Here is an 18477-nt window from a genome sequence, read left to right on the forward strand (position 1 = left end):
AAGTGCCATCAAGTCACTGCTGACACAGGGACCCTATGAATTAATGTCTCCTAAAACGTCCTGTTGTGAACAGCCTTGCTCAAATGTGGCTTCTTTTGTTGAGTCAACCCATCTCATGCTTTCTCTTCCTCTTTTCCTGCTGCCTTCAACTTTCCCCAATATTATTATCTTTTCCTTTTCAGAAGGTGACCTAGATTCAATAGCCTCAGTTTAGTTATTTCTGCTTCCAGGGAAAGTTCAGGCTTGACTGGATCTGGAACCCACTGATTTGTCTTTTTGGAAGTCCACGGGATCCACAAAACTCTCCTCCCTCACGACATTTCAAAGGAATCTACTTTATTCCTGTCGGTTTTCTTCATTCTCCAACCACATGGCTACTACTGGATTGTTTTTAATCTGGAGATTTCTATCAGCAGTGATTTATTCTGTTATAGCTTAGTGTTGTTTTACTGTCTTCCAGATATACCCACTGCAAAAAAACCCAGTGGCTGAGGAGCTGCTGAATGAAATTAGTCATCCTTCCAACCTCCGGGGTGGTTGATATAAGCACGAGCAAACTAAGAATAGTCCCTATCAGGCTATAATATACTGCAATCCAGACCGTCTGCTTTGTTCACAAACCCATTCATTATCCCTTCTCAGGGGTCGCTGTAGCGCTTCATTCACACAAGGGACGCATCTGTAATTATTCTTTCATGCTACCAGCAAGGCTCTGAAAAAGTTCTTGCAATAGATTCCCCCACACACAACCTGTTCTTTACTTACAATTCATTTTTAGAACCATCTGATTCAACCCAACAGTCCTTTCCCAGCTGTTGTCAAAGGTGCCTGAAATAATTTATCGAAGTAGTAACCCTGCCCTTACTGCATCTAATGAAACATGTCCCAACTAGACATCCCCTTCTGGTGTGCAGAAAGAGACAGAAAGCCAGCAGGATCAAACAACGGCTGTTCAGAAACAGTTTTCTCCTTTGTAAGTGAGGTGGCTTTAATTCCATTTTATACATACACATTTTTTAAATAAGAATGTGCAAATAGCGTCTGTTTATAACCTGCAAACTATGCAAGACAATGCTCAAACTGTTCCTGGGCAACGTTAAATATGAAACGTAGGCGCCCTCTAGTGATATACATTTTCACTCTGTGCATTTGCATGCAGAGAGTACATCCTGTATTGCTACCAGGCAAGCTTCAATGGTGGGTACTTCCAATATTAATTAAAAGTTCTCTGACAAAGAGTGTCTTCTGAATGGCATAATGTTGTAGGGTAGCCAACACACTACAATTCTCGTCATGCACATAAAAGCTGGTTTTGTTCTCAAGCGCTCTGCAACATAACCAAGAAGTGGAATCTTCAGTCTTCTTCAGTGGCTAACTTTAAGGGGTGCGGTAAACAGGCAGCAAACTTTGTGTGGCAGACCACCCAGAAACAAGCTGCCCGGTAGGGCAGGGCAAACCCTTGGGCCTGGCTGCCAGATGTATGTGGTAGAGCTGGTAAGGACCAAGGCAGAACAGTGCAGGAGATTTAGCAAGAGGGTGCCTTGATGGTCTGGGCCAGGGAGACTCCCGGGCTACGGAGCCATGGGCAAGTCGGGGCGAGAGGGCAGTGGCTCTCTGGCCCCAGGTGTTATGAGGCAGTGCTGGGACCCAGGAAGAGGGCAGAGCTGAACTCAAGGCCAGGTGCAAAGCTGGGGCTATAGAAAGGAGAAATGGGTGGGGGCTGGAGATGAAGGCAGAAGTTGGGGGCAGGTTTGCAGCATCCTGGTGCTTCTGTGTACGGCAGTGAAACTCTGAGGTGAGTGAAGAAAGCTACGCCTTTAGGGGTCTGGATTAGGGTTGGGCATGAACCAGCCAAGGAATAAAAGTTCATCATGAATTTTGAGCAGTTTGTGGTTTGCGAATTGATAACTGCAAACTGAAGCACTGCTATGAAATTCCACAAATGTTGATGCAGATTTTTTGCAATGAGCAGAAAGAGATGGGGGAAGGCTGGGAGGGATTTCAAGCTCTGCTTTCTGCTTGCTATGAAAGGCATGATCGGCAAAAAGCAGGAGGTGAATTGACCACCAGCCATTTAAACTCCTGCTTTCTGCTTCCAGTAAAAAATTGCAGGAGGTTAAATGGCTTCTTGAAGATTAAATCTGTGTTTTGAGAAAACATTTTCATAACTCATCGGGGGGGGGAGATGGGGAATGGGGACCTTCCCATTTACCAACTGCACTGGATGATTGAGTTTCTACAGTAGCAGCATGGTGCTTTTAGATTGGAAGGACTGTGGCTCAGTGGCAGTTTATTTGTCTGGTATGCACAGAAGGTCCCAGGTTCAACCCCCAAGATTTCCATCTGAAAGGACCACAAAGTAAGTAACGTGAAAGACTTCAGCCTGGGACCCTGGAGAGCTGCTGCCAGTCTGAACAGACAATACTGATTTTGAGGGACCAATTCAGTATGAGGCAGCTTCATGGGTTCGTGTGATATTTTCTAAGGAAGCCTGAAGACTTTGTTCTTCAAGAAGAACACCAAAAGAAGACAGCAAGCCATGTTTCACCAGCTCTAGACTAGCCTTTATATCCTTGCTAGAGGAAACCTCTGAAGAGTTAAAAATTGCAGAAGGCGACTTATTGCAGTCAAGGAGATGCCACTAGCCCTGTCAAATGCTGCCAACCTACCTGGAAAGAATCACACTGCACAAAGGTTGTGGGGGGAAGGCACAATTTCCTCTGCTGCAGCTTGTTTCCTGTTTCGCTAAATCAGCAACAAAACATCGTGAGCTTGTGAAGAGTGGAGGCTTTTCTGTTTTTTAAGCAACCCCTAAAAGAGCAACCGAAAGCGAGCGCATCTTGCAAATGCTTACTCAACGGACAGTTAGCATATTAACGATTGGGAAGGCGGCCCACGGCCATCACTTCGCTGCCTCCCGCTTCTTCGGTGCCACTTGGCGGCGGCTGCTTAGCACCGCTCAGAATGCTCGTAATGATCCGTCTGGTTCCCGGCCCCTCTCTGCAGGCGGCCGCTGCTGCTTTCTGTCGAGCCTTGCTCCCTGAAGGACCTTCTCAGCAGGCCGGTGGTTTTTTTTTTAAGGAAAAGAGGGACAGCTAGCTCCGGAATCACAGGATGGCGCTAATCAGCAGAGAGTACAGGGCCAAGGAAAAGTCCACCCTGGTTTCAAAGTGACAGGACCCCCTTCCAGGAAGCTGGCAGCCCGAAGTGTTTATCTTGGCAAAACAAGCTCATGGCATTCATTCCCAAACGATACGCTTTCCTTGTGATGCGGCCTTTTACTGGCTCTGCGCCTCGGTCCAGCAACGTCAGCATTGTCTACTCAGCTGGCAGCAGCTCCCAGGGAGAGGTCTTTCACAGCACCACCCACCTGGTCTTTTCGACTGGAGATGGCAGGGATTGAACCTGGTAACTTCTGCATGCCAGTAGAGGCTCTACCCCTAAGCCATGGGCTCCCTTCACCTGATATTTAACTAGTACCATTCTACACCTAGTTTAAACGCATTATTGCCGGTCCTCTCCTCTGCTGCCAACAGGAACCGCTCCCTGCCCTCCTCTGACAACCTTTCACCTGGAGAAAAGGCCCACTTTGGAAAGGGAACTTTACGGGCCAATGGAATCCCTCCCCTCCCCCAAAACACTCAGTTACTGCCATGCTGTCATTTCTCAGAAAGTTGTCATCTAGTAAAACCCATTTATTCTTTCATAAATGACACCCGGGACTGCATTCAGACATGCACTCAAGAAACAGTACAAGAAGGCAACACCCATATCTAAGATAACATGAAAAACAGCAGAAACCACAGGGATAGTGTGTGGTTGTTTCATCGTGACACTCTCTGGTAGCAGGCTTGACTCAGTCGCCCAGCACCAGCCTCACAATATTCACAACACCCACCACCAACAAGCTTATTTCTGCCCCACAGGCCCTTTGCACCACTGGATACATGTATGAATGAATGGGTGACACCGTGCCTGCCCGTTGGGTACAGGAGAGCACTCATGTATGAGCCATCCACACAAAAGCATTCGTTGTAAATGACACAACTCGAAATAATGCACGTGTGAGTCAGCTCTTGCAGGGGTGATCAAATTCCCTGAAAACCATTCCACAGCAAATAATATGAGAATGCACTTTTTAAAAAATTCCCGAGCACATCACCCATCACCCAAGACAATACAGTCTGGGAAGGGGTCTGTGTGAACCTGTGCCTTCCCCTAGTGCCCCTTCCTCCAGCAAATATGTCTCCAGAGCTGGCTTTCTCCTCTGCTTCCTTCCCACCTTTCTGAAAGCCTTTCCTCTTAGCCCATCCATTCTTTAGCTTGATTTCTTTGCCAGCTGTTGTTTCAGGCCCTCACTACTTTCAAAACTCTGTTTCTTTAGCCACCTGATTTTTCACCTCTTCTCCAAGCTTCTATGGGGCATTTTCATAACGAAGTCAACCTTTCACTTTACTCTCGGAAGTTGGGCTTATTTGTGCAGATTCCGCAGGTCACAGCTTCGTTCCTTCAGCAATTAGAATGTATATGCACACTCCATGACATTACAACATCCCAGTTAATCATGGCCAGAGACTTCATGTATGCACAGACACACAAACATACCCAGTGCTGCCTGAAAATCCCTTTAGCACAGATTTTTTTTCATGAAGCACTTCTTTTGTGCTCCCTGAACAGGGAAGGAGCTCAGTCCTACTTCAGATTAAACAAGCCTTTTCTGTCTTTCATCTCTCGCACAGCAAATAACAAAACACAAGCAAACATGTGTCTCTCTGTCCTATATGTTGACTCAAAGCTTATTCCAGGGGATGGAGGGACACTCCTGAGAAACTGCAGACATTGTGGTTTCAAATAACATGCCAGACTTGAACATGCCAATAAATTACACACTGGTTGAGCTGGTTTGGTCTTTCCCCTGGGATTACAGCTTGGAATTCACACTCTTTGTGAACAGCAAAAGACAACTTTGGACACCTCTCAGCAATCAGGAAGGAGGCGCTGTGTTCATCCCCAATAGTTCAACTCCTTTCCTGCAGGAGCCTGTAATACAGTATCCAAAGCAGAGTAAAAATGTCCTGGAATGTCAAGGACAGGGCCGGGATGGGGCCCTGGTTATATTTTCCTGGACTTACATCTGTTTCCCTCCTTCAATTATTGTGCTTCCCAGAAACAGGAATCAGTTCAATGAGGTCCAGACAGTTACGGGGCATTTACAAGCTCAAAGGGGGAAATCTTCCACTTTAGAATCAACACCTCAGCGTTTCATATTCTAACACTTCTCTCTTTCACCTCAGACGACAGAGGAAGCCATGCCCCACGACTGCCAGAACAGCCTCAGTAGACATCTACAGTTCATATTAAATGCTGGCAGAATTCTGCTTTGTGAAGACTTTTTAACCGCTTCCAACCTTTGTGTTCCCGCAGTTGCTCGGCTCTTCTGAGATGTTGAAAATCTTTTAAAAGTGAGCCTCTGAAACATCAAAGCAACAAAAATGTTAGTAAGTCAGTCTGCTTGATTCCTGTGGACACCCACCCACCCACCCTCTCTGCTTAGGCATAGGGATGCTCCCCGCTGCAAGGCATGCTTCTGGAAGTCCTTCCTCATACTCGCCTAACCTTTTGGAAGCTTTTCACATCTGTGTTAAAAGGGAATTTAATTTAAACTTGCATAAAGTTAAAAAAAAAACAGGTTGTAACAAACATTTCCCAGGCCATCTACAGAGAATGCAAATCTCTGTGCGTGCAGGAAGGCAGGATACTTTTAGAAAAAAACTACTTTCCCCAGAGGCTAGCTGTGTTGCTCTGTAGAAGAACAGCTTGATTCCAGCAGAGACCAACCAAATATGAGAGGTATAAATTGGCCTTTCTCAGCTTTTTTACCACTAAGTAATCCCCGAGACGTTCTTCAGGCTTTGAGAAACCCCAGAAATGGTGCAATTGTGCAGAATATGGCTGGGAAGCAGAGCTGTGGACACGCCCACCCAGGGCCCCTCCCCTTCCCACCCCCTCTGGGCCTATCATTGAGATTGAGAGAGTGGCACATCAGCGCCAGTTTCAACCTTAGCCAATCTGACTGGGGAGGTTCGGACCCCTCTTGCAGGACAGTTGGCTTACAATCCACGTAACGTTCACAAACCTTTCTTGGCAATCCCAGTCTCATCACGACTTCCAGGAACACAGCTGGGCTGGCCTCCAATATGTTCGGTACAGAGAGCCAGCGGTGTGGAAAGTGAAGGAGGGAGGAAAGTAACCGCAGGCCGTCACCTGTTTCCTCTCCTCTTAAATGACCTGCACTTTCCCTCAAGGTGTACTAACAAGCCCATCACAGATGTCCCTTTGACAGAAGTGTTGAAGGCCGCTGCAGGGCGTTTTTTTTTTTGCAACCATTCTCCTTCCAGCTGCAGACAACAGCTGTTTCATTGAGCAGTACCTTTTTTGGGGAAGGGGATAGCCAAGGCAACCATCCCAGTGAGAAAAACACCCCGCATGATTCTGTTTTGCTTCACACATTGATTCCCACATCTTCATCACCAGCACTGTACCCCCGCTTAAGAGTCAGCGGTTTCTTCTCATAAAGTGTTTAGGACAAAGGCCCGAGAAAGCGATTTACATCCTGCAAAATAGTCTGGATGGATAAGAGGGGGGGAAACATTCATAATGGCAGCCTCCTCCATGTTGGAAAATTGTTGGCTCTCAAGATGACAAAATGGATGTAGATGGGAACCCGGCAGCTGGTACCAGACAGGTGGTCATGCTATACCTGTTGTATTTTTAGCTGTGGAGCTAGGGAAACAAAACCAGTAAACATCTCATGAGACCCATCTGGCAGTCAGCTTGGAAAAGCAAAGTTTTTAAATGGTTTACGTCCATGGAATTCATTCATTTCATTTGCTCGTCTGGATAAGATCACTGCATACATACATCTATAAACACGCATTCCCTTCTGTTCCACTCGAAGGGGGAAAAAATCCCTCATCACAAAACAACTGACAAATGAAGAACTGCGTTCCTTTGCACACACGGGCCTTGTCTCTGCGTGCCAAAACTGGTTGCGAGCAGATTTCCTCCTGCTTTGGACGGCATCCCCCAGTTTGCTCTTCTTCAATAGCCATAGATTTCGTTTTCGACCCAAGTGGACTCTTTGCTTCGCCCCACTCTGTCATTGCACAGTTCGTAGATGTCGTTGGTGACAAAACCGCTTTCTGTGCTGGCCAAAGTCACAAAGCCGCTTTCCGAGGTATTGACGGCCATGTTGTCATAGTCTCCGGAGAGGTCGTCCGGAGCGTCGTCTCCTGAACGGCCTCGGAATGAAGAGTTCTTAATCTCTGGTCTGGTCCCACCTAGATCAGCTTCCGATTGTTTCCTAATGACGTTGTAGATCTCCAAGCTTGGGCTGGCCTGCCTGTTGGGAGACAGCCAGGTATCCTGCCCCTTCGTGTCTGCTTCCATCTGCTCTCGTCTCCTTTATGAGGAAAGAAAGAAAACATTCACTTCTTCCCATAAGAGATGGGAACCTACCGCATTCAAGATCAAGACCAGCACCTTGACTCAGATCCGGAAAGCAGCTGGAAGCTGGCAAAGATCATACAAAATCATGTTCCCCAATGCCCACACTGGCTAATACTTTGGTAGCTACATAATGAAACAGCTGCAGCTTCCCACCCCATTTTGGCATCCCCACCCAGAGCATGCTGCAGTAGTCTAGTAGACGTTGGCATACTAGAATATATCTTTGGCTATATCTTACTAGATCTTCTAGTAAGACTTGCCTTATTTGTTGTACTGTGCCAAGGAATTATTCCATTTGAATTCAGCAGAAGCTCAAAAAAGAGCCCCCCCCCAAGAGCTGGAAAATCTGCTTCCTTCTTTTGTCCAAAAGCAGAGCTTGACAAACCAACAAGAGGAAAGACACCAAGCCGTGACAATGGCGGGGCCCTTGGCAGCACAGGAACTGGGAGCTGGCCAAAGTGCTGAAGTGCACGGGCAGGTGTGTTGCATTCTGGCCCACTTTTAACTCACTACCCAACACCTGAGACCTCCAAGGCTGATTCCAAGGGCTGTTTCCCAAATCAGGGACAAACAAAGGATCTGGGGCCTGGGGACCAAACCCCAGGAGGAAGGACTGAGAGACTTGGGAATGTTCAGCCTGGAGAAGAAGAGGTTGCGAGGGGACAGGATGGCTCTCTTGAAGGATTTAAAAGGTTGACATTTGGAGGAGGACAGAAAATGATTCCTGTTGCCAGCAGAGAGTGGGAACTGGAGTAACAATTTTTCATAGTCACAATAGTTTCACAATGCAACAGGCTGACTAAGGAGGCAGTGAGCTCCCCTCTCCTGGCAGTTTTCAAGCTGTAGCAGCTATTTTGTGGCTCATTTGGCCTCCTGCAGCATCCATGCTGTTGTGGCCATTTTGTGGCTGCACCTAACACACAATGTCGACTTTCCAAAGGTGCTCACTCAAGTACCCTCTGGGTAGAAAGACCTCAATTCACTCCTGCATGCATGACAATATCTTCCGATTGATCTTCCTCATCTCCCGTCACTTTCCCCACTGCCAACTTGCCTCATCTCCCATCACTTTCCCCACTGCCAACTTGGCTCAGCAATCATTCACACTTCCCTTTGGCTTTAAACACACACACACAGACTCACTTTCTGTGGCCTATCACTTCCCCAGGACAGCCCAACTTCAATCCACACGTGCTACACAATCTCATCGCACTTACCTCCTTGCACAAAGCCAGAAGCTGAAGATGGCCATGATGGCCACGAGGAGCAGCAGGCCAGGGATGCTGGGGACCAAGATGTAGGCGAGGCTCCAAAGAGGGTCTGGAGGGGGGAAATCACATTTGCATTGCTGGCAGGGGGTCATGGGAATTGTAGTCCATGGACATCTGGAGGACCACAGGTTGACTACCCCTGCCCTAGGACATATTTTCTTTAGGTGCTCAGTCCATTCAATATACCGCAGTAAGGTCATTGCTTCCCTTTTGCTTCAGTCTCCTGGAGCATCAGAGGAAGGAAAAATCAAAATGCTCCTCTCAGGGGAAAACACTGATGCCTCTAACAGGTAGCTACATGTTGTGCTGCAGCTTACATCAAAGATATGTTAGCACTGGAAACTCGTTACAAATTCTGGTAATTTAATTTTCCTTTGAAACTATTCCTCTTTTAATATTATTTTAAATTCCCCTTTTTTATGACTGCTTGCTGGTTTACAATATTTTTGTAATAATGACAGTGTTGTTTTGGGTTTTTTAATGTTCTTGTACCTGTAGCAATGAATCTGAATTCTCAGCATCTCCAGTATAAAGGATCAAGTACTGGGGAATGTGAAAAGATCCCAGAGAGCCATGGCCAGCCTGGATAGATAATATTTACTTTGATGGACCAAGGGTCTGACTCAGCATAAGGCAGTTTCATGAGTTTCTCTGTGGGTCAGGGGAGGGGCCGTAGCTCAGGGGCAGAGCCTCCGCTCGGCATGCAGAAGGTCTCAGGTTCAATCCCCAGCATCTCCAGTGAAAAAGGACATGGTAGAAGGTGATGTGAAAGACCTCCCCTTGAGAGAGCTCCTGCTTGGTGTGAGCAGACAAGATTTACTTTGAAGGGTTGAGGATCTGACATGATAAGGCAGTGTCATGTGCAACAGTAAGAGAGAGACAGGGGCATTACCTTTGGCTTCTTTGACCGTTACGTTGTTGACATCTTCTTTAACAGGCTCTTCTGGGGGTGCCAGCACTGAAGGCTCCGTTACAACCCCTAGGAAATAAACCTTTGGGTGAATGCCAAAGATCCAGCTGCAGGGCGAATGACTTGCATGCAAAAGCCCTCCTTCCCCATTTTGGACTGTGGGCTTTGGGGACAAAGGGCCCGGATCAGGCCAGGGCAACGTCCTACGTTCATAAGGTCATGGGGAGAGTGAGGAACTCCCAGGGGCAGGGAGACATTTCTAAGCCTCTGCCTTTCCCTGCTGTGGTTGTGAGCTTACTTAAAAATAACAAACCCAGCCAAATATGCAAACATGACAGGAAGAGGAGAGCTGTATTTCGCACCCCACTTTTGACTACCCAAAGGAGTCTCAAAGCAGCTTTCAATTGCCTTCCCTTCCTCTCCCCTCAACAGACACCCTGTGAAGGAGGTGTGGCTGAGAGAGCTCTGAGAGAACTGGGACTGCCCTGAAGTCCCCCAACGTGGCTTCATAGGAAGGAGCTGTGGGGAACCAGCCCTGGTTCTCCAGATTCGAGTCTGCCGCTCTTAACCACCGCCCCCTGCTAAAGGTATAAAGCTTCTTCTGCTGTGCGAGTTACCTGCTTGAGAGGTATTCAGTTCAGAGGCAGCAGTTGGTTTTTCTGTAGCAGAATACAAAAAACACACACATGTTTTCCTCATATGTTTGGCCACAATAAGCAAAGGGAAAGCAGATGTGCTGGCGGGCGATGGCTTGGATCCATGCCGTGGCTGACACTGCAGGGTTTGCAGGAGGGGCCTTTGCTGGTCCCACCCTGAAGGATTCCTGGGCAGAGCATGAGATGCTGAGTGGGCGGCTACAGGGCCAAGGGGGATTGGGCAGAACTGTCCCCCATTCATGTCAAAAGAGGCGGCAGATTCTCTCAGCTTCCCCTTCCCATGGCAACTCTCCATTAAAGTCACATTAGGACCCAGGTTCAAATCCCCACACAGCTGACTCAATGGCTTTGGGTCAGTCTCCACCTGGCCTACCTCGCAGAGGATGCAAGGGGACAGGAATGCTGCCCTGAGCTCTTTTGGGGAAAGTGGGATAAAAATAGCCTGAGCCACTCCGCTGAGGACAGACAAACAGAGGTGGTTCACACTTGGCTCACCTCTGCGTAGCAACCCTGGAGTTTCCCGGGGCCTCCCATTCAAGTATGAACCAGAGCTGACCCTGCTTAGTTACTGAGGTCTGACAAGATCAAGCTAGCCTGGGCTACTCAGGCCAGGAGAGACAAACAGAGGTGGTTCGCCCTGGCTGCCTCTGCTTCGCAACCCTGGTCTTCCTTGGCCTCCCATCCAAGTACTAAGGAAGGCTGGTCCTTGCTTTGCTTCTCGGATAGAAAAAAGTGGTGCTAGCCTGGCTTGTGTGCACATTACCCAGAGAGTATTTGCAGATAAAGTTGTTCTTCATGTTGCATCTGTCATCGTTCCACTGAAACATGTACGGGCCGCCATCGCCGGGCAGAGCGGAGGGCTGGTGATACATCACGACGCAGATTTCACTACCGCAGGAGGGCTCATCGATGTACCAGTTCCTGGGGGAACAAAGCAAATGCTCACTGGGGAACCGGAGCAGTACTGATAGAGGGACCTGCCACGTCTGCCCAAACGGGGCAGCTGAGGAAGTCAGGAGAGCTCCCAATCTCTCGGGTTTGTTTTGCAAACTACATACAGCTGAATTCTGCACGAGGGCCTTCCCTCATGGGTAACAGGGCCGTGCATTCTGACCTGGATTGCCCAGGCTAGCCGGAAATTAAGCAGGGCCAGCCCTGGCGAAAAATTGGGATGGGAGACCAGCAGAGAAGTCCAGGGTCTCTATGCTGAGGCCAGCCTTGGCAAAGCACCCCTTGAATGTCTCTTGCCTTGGAAAGTCTATGAGGCCACTCTAATTCAACTGTGACTTGATCTCCAAAAAGGAGGAGGAGGAGGAGGAGAAGAAGAGCTGTATTGTAACAAAATGGGTCAAGGGATAGGGGCTTCTCCAAAGAGGGACTCCAACTGATGCTTGGGAAAGAAGCTCTGCTCGTGAAAGCTCACATTATTGCTTCACTTGCTCCCTTCATGAGGGCTTCCTGCCGCTTCCTCCCTGTCCAGGACTCACCGAAACACAGAGGCACTCCCGTCCGACCAGGAGTACAAGTCTGGGCATTCCGTGCTGTTGTCGGGGTCCTCTTCTCTTGTCAGCCCGATCCAGAAATCGCCATCGGAGGCCGAGAGATGCTCGATGATCTTCTCTATCAGCCTCTGCTCTGCCTGAGACTCAATGCTCACCAGGTGCCCTCCGTCCCGTCTGCATGCCTCAAGGGCATCCCGGAAGCCCACCCGGCGGGACACGTCGTGGAAGTACACTATCTTGTAGCAGGGGCGCTGGGTCCCGCCCCGACAGATGGCCTGTCCTGTGGGAAGGGAAGAGAAAGGAGACTGTGAAACAGAGACCGGGAGGAGCGGCAAATGCTTAATCCGTGATGCTTGCCGTGGAGTATTTCTCAATTATAAAGTCAGAATTTGTTTTAAAAAACACACGACTTTTACGGCATGGAAGAGCTTGGCCATATTTTTACTGCTGCTAAGCTGGTGAGATTCCATCCACCCCCAGAATCCAGGGTGGTCAGATCAGGACAGCTGATACCCACGGACACCTTCCACGGTGAAAATTGAGTGGATTTCCTGCTTAGCACTGGTCTCTGGGGATGCAGATTAAAATAGCATTGTTTCAGTGGCTGTTGCCAGCACAGGGTTTGTTCTATTCTCTCTCTTGCCCCGTGTATTTTTTTTTAACTCTTCTTCCTCTGCCATCTCCTGTGGCAGCCATTTGGGGGCTGTGCCCACCACCCAGTGCCAGAATTGGAAAGGTGCCCACAGAGCTTAACCAAGGGTGGGAATTAGGAGAACGGACCTAAATAAATTTGTGCTCGTATCCCGCCCTTCCATATTGCTCAGGGAAGGAAACAGCACTGAAATGGCATACAAAGTTTTAAAAGATCAAAACATTTACAATATAGCTAATGCGACGAATGCCCCTTGGACTAGATTTATGGGCTGGGGGATGGTCTTCCATCTTCTGTCTCTTTTCTTTTCCTCAATGGTGAGGCCAGTTTTCCTCGGTGGATGTTATTTTTGGCCTCAGCCGTAAGCCTGGCAGAAGAGCTCCGTCTTGCAAGCCCTGAAGAACAGATTTGGGTCCTGCAGGGCCCTGATCTCGATCGACAGAGCATTCCACCCGGCCAGGGCAGGTTCCACATAAGCCAGCGTGGTGTCACAGTTAAGAGTGGTGGATTCTAATCTGGAGAGCCAGGTTGGATTCCCCACTCCTCTTCCATATAAAGTCAGCTGGATGACCTTGGGCCAGTCACAGTTCTCTCAGAGCCTCCCAGGGTGTCTGTTGTGGGGCGAGGAAGGGAAGGTGATTGTAAGTCGCCTTGAGACTCCGTCAGGTAATGAGAATTGGGGCATAAAAACCAACTCTCCTCCATCTTCTTCATAAGCTTGGCTTTTGTCTCATCTACCGCCCAATGTGGTTTTAAAAATAAAAATGCAGGGAAAGTTATGACCACAATGAAGCAAATAATAATAATAAGAACCACCAGGTGGAGTCTCAAATCTTTACCCTTCCTCTACCCACAACAGCCACCCTGTGAGGCAGGTGGGGCTTAGAGAGCTCTGAGAGAACTGTGACTGGCCTAAGGCCACCCAGCTGGCTGCATGTGGAGGACGAGTGGGGAATCAAACACAGTTCTTCAAATTAGAGGCTGCCGCTCTTAACCATGACACAGAGTAATATACGTGTGGGCTTGTGAGACTCCTGAGGGAGGATCCCGTCCCCCCCACCCAATTTTCTCAGTTCACAGGCTGTGCTGACACCCCTGCTCCAGAGACGCCACCAACAACTGCCCAATTTCTTTACAATGTCAGTTTGTAGAACCACCTTTTTTGGGCTGCTATTCCCCTGATCTGCAGATTTAGATACCTGCAGATGAGGGTCACAGTGGAGATATGGATTTATAGATTGCTTAGATTACATGATAACCGACCTTGTGACTGAGTTTATCTTGCGTTTAGTTTTAGAGAAGCCAAGGGTTTTTATCCAATAAGCATATTGCACAAGAAGAGTTTAAGAAGAGGATATTATAAATATTCCTGGAGCGTGGCCACGGACATCCTCCAAATAAAGCAATAATAACCCCCTGGTATCTATTTCTAAAGCGCATTTTGAAAGATGTTCCTGATTTCTGTTTCTTCCTTCAAGTGCGGCACGGAACGCACGGATTCACCGTTCCACAGAGTTTCACAATCCTTTAAAGACTCAGAACGGCCCCTCTTTGTAGAAGGCATGCAACTTAAAAACGCTGCACCCAGCAAAAACCATCCGGTCCCCGAGGATAATCGTAGAGACATGCAAACTTTGATGAAAAAGACAGAGGAAGCTACCTCTTTGGAGAATCTGGTCTGCAGCTGTGAAGGCAGCAATGGAAGGGATACAAAGAACAGATCATTATATTGTACAATTGGCAGGGACTGCGTCTTCAGAATATCCCCAGCTAACGGCCAGGCAGCACTGGACCAAGTTTTCCCCCTGCAAGAGTCTGGCACACCGTCTGTGTTTTATCAGCAAAATGGGAAGCAATTTCTAGCCAAGGCAGGGGGAATGTACTGCAGCTGATCCCATTCCAGCCACTGCTACAGTCATCTCTCCAACCGGTGATCTCACCCTAACCTATATCGGAATGAAGTCTGGGAATCTACATGTGTTTCATCAGCTGGTTGTTAATTTCGAAGGGATTAACCCCTCCACGGATATCGCGGCTTACAATAGTCCTTTCTCTCTAGGAACAGCCACAGAACAGGAAGTTTCAGTCCTGGGATTGGATACTAGCAGGTTACTCAGCTGGTGGGCAACCCTGGAACCACTGGGGACATGCCTGGAGATGCGTGGCCTCTTGGGGCGCATTGGCACATGGCCCTGAATCTTCACACTTCTCGTGTTTATTGCAGGGAAACACTTTACGAAGGACAGGAATAACATATGTAACGGTTCTGCAGAGGGCCAACCCAGTCCAGTAATTTTGGATATAACGGGTCCCAATTCAAAATTCAATTTAGGCAACCTGGCCAGCTCTGTCTTGGCCTCTGTTTCCCCTCTGGAAAACGGGAACCATCGAGCCGTGTTATTTCTGTCATTCTTACTCAATCTTTAAGTTTTGTGAAAACTAATTTGAGACAGAGGAGAAAAGAGCCAGAGTCCAGGAGCATCTTAAAGACGAATAAAACTTGTGGCAGGAGAAGAGCTTTCGTGAGTCACAGTTCACTTCTGAAGAAATGAGGAGGGATCAATGAAAGCTCCTCCCTGGCCACCAATTTTTCCAGCTGTTCCTGGACTCTGGCTCTTTCCTACCGCTATAGACAGACTAACCCAAACCGAGATATTCCGGTGACAGGTTTTGCAAATCACAGCACAATGACTTCTTTTGGAGAGGAACAGACTGGAACAACCACATACTTCTCACGCACATGCGCCCACACACTGCATGACTACAATCCATCACCTCCAAGCACAAGATGCTTTATCCCTCTGAGTATGGTATTGCGTGCCTGGGACTCAACGCATACACCGTGGGTTGGGACACCAGTTGTGTCACAAGTTTGTGCGCATGGAAATGCCCTGATTTCAGCACTAAAGTTAACTCATTGATGCCTGCTTTTCTCTCTGATGGGGACCCCAAGTGCCTTATGCATCTCTGCCCTCTTTTTTGGGAAAGTTTTTCAAGAAAGACACCCCCCCCCCCCCCCGGCCCAATCTAGAAAGATGTCAGAGCTTGGGCAAGCAGGATTGTACTATCACCACCGGCACAGCACTTGTGGCTACTCCACCACCTCCAAAACCGCTGTCTGAACCCTCTGTGCTTCTAGTCCTCATGAATGCTGCCAGAAAACCCGCAGTCAAAAACCAGCCCAGGGAAAGGGCCAATGTCCCGAGCAGTTTATGTCCCCCTCAAAGGAATGAAGTCGGGGAATCTTGGGCCGGACTTATTTTCAGACCCTTCGCAGACACCCAGAGACGGGGGAGTTTGGAACCGGGGAGAATGCCAGAAATGCTCCAGCGCTCGAACCGTCCAGCAATCGACTGCTGCCGAGGCTGCGCTCCAAAGCCATCCCTCTGGCCGGAGGGGCCGCACTTGGCCAGCGCGCGTCTCAGCCTGACCCTTCGCCGCGGCCGCCCGGACTCCGCGGCACCCCGCGCCAGCGCGCACCCTTCTCCTTGGGGCTAGCTAGCCGATCCCCACCAGTCCAAACTGCAGCCGCTTGGCCTCAGGCGCCGGGCCCCGCCCTCGCCCCAGCCCCGCCTCAGGATGCCAGCCTCCAGGAGGGACCTGGAGATCTCCCGGGAATCCAGCTCGTCGCCAGACTCCCGGGATCAGTTCCCCGCAGAAAAGGGAGGCTTTGGAGGGTGGCAACTCTGGGGCTAGACCCCAAGGAAGGGGCCCCTGTCCCCCCCCGGCTGGATCTGGCAACCCTCCTCCCCAAGCCGCCCGTCCCCCGCCCGGTGCCAACCCCGTCCCCCCCGAGGTCCCAGCAGCAGCCAGCTCCCCGGACGCCTCTCCCGGCCCGGCGCAACTTTCTGCGCGGCCGCGAAGCCCCTCGGCCGCCGCGGCAGACGCCCTCCCCTCCCTTCCCGGCAACTTTGCGGCGCCCCCGGCGGCCCTTCCCGCTTGCCTCGCAGCGGCCCGGAGGCGACGGCTCCTCCGCCCGGCATCGCCATCGGCAGCAGCAGCAGCAGCAGCAGCGACCAGAGCAGCGCCTCCGCCCGCCGCATGACGCCTCCCCGCCCGCTGCTGCCGCCCGCCGCAGGCATCTCCAGCCCGAGCCAGCAACGCACTGGACGGCCGGCCCAGGCCCGCCCACGCGCCGGAGGGAGGGGAAAGCCTGGCCACGCCCCCGCCCCCGCCCCTCTGCGCTCCAGGATGCCAGTCTCCAGGGGGCGGCTGGAGAACTCCCCGAAGCGCCCCTGCGCTCCCCCTTGCCCTGCGACAGAGCTCCGTCCCCCTGGGAGGGTGGCTGCTTGGGAAGGGGGCCAGTGCTCTGGGTTAGGCCTCCTCTTCCCTCAGGGAAGGCTCTCTTTCCTTCCCCGACACTTGTAGCCATTGAAGGCTGACTTTGCGCTTCTCACGGTGCTTTCCCGAAGGAGGGGCGGGGGGGGGGTCGGCACCTCCTTCCTGGCTCTCCAGCGGAACCTCTGCTCCAAGGGCTTCTGGACTGCACAGAAACTTCAGCAGCAACAGTGCCTGGATGGACCCGAGATGCAAATTTTCTACAGCTGTGCAGCTTTAAATAAAGGAAAACCCTTTCTGAAAAAGAGGGGATCGTATCTGGTGACAGTGGGAAAGTGCCAGGAGGTCACCTCTGATTTATGGTGTCCCGGGGGGGGGGGGGGAGTTCAGTGTTTTGCCGCTGGCTGCCTCTTGGCCTCTGGGTACTAATCAGGGCTGACACTGCTTGGAGATCTGATGCTATCAGGCTAACCTGGACCGTCCAGGGCTGATTCTGAACTAACTTTGTTTTTTCCATTGTGGATCCTGCTGAATTCAGATCAATTTGAACTCGGGTCTTCCTCTATCCCCCCCCCCCCCCCATTGAAACAGAAAGTGTTCTGCACTTGATTGGGAAAGCTCAGAAGGGGGATCGGGAAAGCCAAGCACAGCAGGAGCCTCTTTCTTTTCTTGGAAGGGGGGGGGCAGAGGATTGGAGACAGCAGAGGAGGGGGAATAAATCCAAGAGGCAAATCTCTGCTGAGAGAAGTTAGGGTTCTGGAGCACAGACACTTTAAGACAAGCCTTGCAACCGGGGACCAGGAAGTCTTTGAACTGACGTTCTGACCAATCAGGGAAGACTGCTTTGCTCTGAGGCAGGATATGTTAATTCGCAAAAAGGAGACATGTACACTCATGGCATTTTTTGAAATATCGAGGCTTATATCCACTCCAGGATATCGCGGTAGGGTCACCATGAATCAATCATGCATGTTGCAGAGGGAAAATTTAAAAGGCCCCAAATCAAAATGCAAATCGAATTCAGTGCAGACGGGAGGGATTCATTCAAACTGGGACAGGGTAAAAATCCCCGTGCAGACGACACCCAGGTTAGGGCAAGTCACATCTAGACCCACTTTATTGGGCTTCAAAACCCAAAGCCGCCCAGTATAGATGATTCAGACTGACCACAGTAACACGACCCAGGACAGTCCCATGGGAAAGCCCCCATTGTGGAAGCAGAAGGCCACATTGTTGCCACTGGCAGAGCTCCAATACCCCAAGGAGTCCGAGCCAGCCACAAAACAGTTCCCACAGATCCCTGTGCCAAAGCAACATTGGGAAAGATCTGGGCAGCCAATCGCATCCCCATGAGTCTTTCCGAAGCCTTGCTGGGGAACAGCTCTACCGGCCTCACCCGCATCCTAAAAACACTTAGTGGACACTGGAAAAGGCGTAAGTGGGCACCATGTTGGAGACCCATGGTCTGAGACATCTTCTCCTCACCACCACCTTGTTTTAATTTCTGCAATATCTAGGCTGGTGAAGGTTTCTGGAAAACTTGGAAGCTTTCGCACTGATTGGAGTCCTTTTGGTTGGCCCTAATAGCCGGCCATATATTGTGTCCTTATTTGGGGGGTTCCCTTTGGACCAATCCTGCCGCTAGAAACTTCTTCGGCTACTGAAGTTTCTCCAACAGTGAACGTTTGCTCTTAGTAAT

The 18477-nt window shown here is 50.0% G+C and overlaps 1 protein-coding gene across 2 annotated transcripts; it reads right to left on the bottom strand.

Moving 5' to 3' along the window:
- Positions 1–3680: 3680 nt before the first annotated feature.
- On the bottom strand, positions 3681–16581 carry LAYN (layilin). 2 transcript variants are annotated; one of them, XM_077305736.1, is made up of 9 exons: positions 16444–16581; positions 14161–14184; positions 11834–12128; positions 11110–11267; positions 10308–10349; positions 9673–9759; positions 8727–8829; positions 6137–7462; positions 3681–5470 (listed from the first exon to the last, which is right to left on the bottom strand). In XM_077305736.1, exons 1-8 carry the CDS (start codon positions 16541–16543, stop codon positions 7102–7104), a joined length of 1170 nt encoding a protein of 389 aa, XP_077161851.1. In that variant the 5' UTR covers positions 16544–16581; the 3' UTR covers positions 3681–5470; positions 6137–7101. The 2 variants fall into 2 exon arrangements, with proteins under 2 accessions (XP_077161851.1, XP_077161852.1); XM_077305737.1 differs by lacking the exon at positions 14161–14184.
- Between the last annotated feature and the right edge of the window lie 1896 nt (positions 16582–18477).

The sequence above is a fragment of the Paroedura picta genome, chromosome 12, assembly GCF_049243985.1.
Source record: "Paroedura picta isolate Pp20150507F chromosome 12, Ppicta_v3.0, whole genome shotgun sequence".
Classification (NCBI taxonomy): domain Eukaryota; kingdom Metazoa; phylum Chordata; class Lepidosauria; order Squamata; family Gekkonidae; genus Paroedura; species Paroedura picta.

Coding starts and splice junctions, on each gene's coding strand:
- LAYN (XM_077305736.1), bottom strand. CDS start 16,543: ATGCGGCGGGCGGAGGCGCTGCTCTGGTCGCTGCTGCTGCTGCTGCTG. Junction 10,350..11,109: donor TATCTGCAAATACTCTCTGG/GTAATGTGCACA, acceptor ATTCTGCTACAG/AAAAACCAACTGCTGCCTCT. Junction 9,760..10,307: donor ACTGAATACCTCTCAAGCAG/GTAACTCGCACA, acceptor TTTATTTCCTAG/GGGTTGTAACGGAGCCTTCA.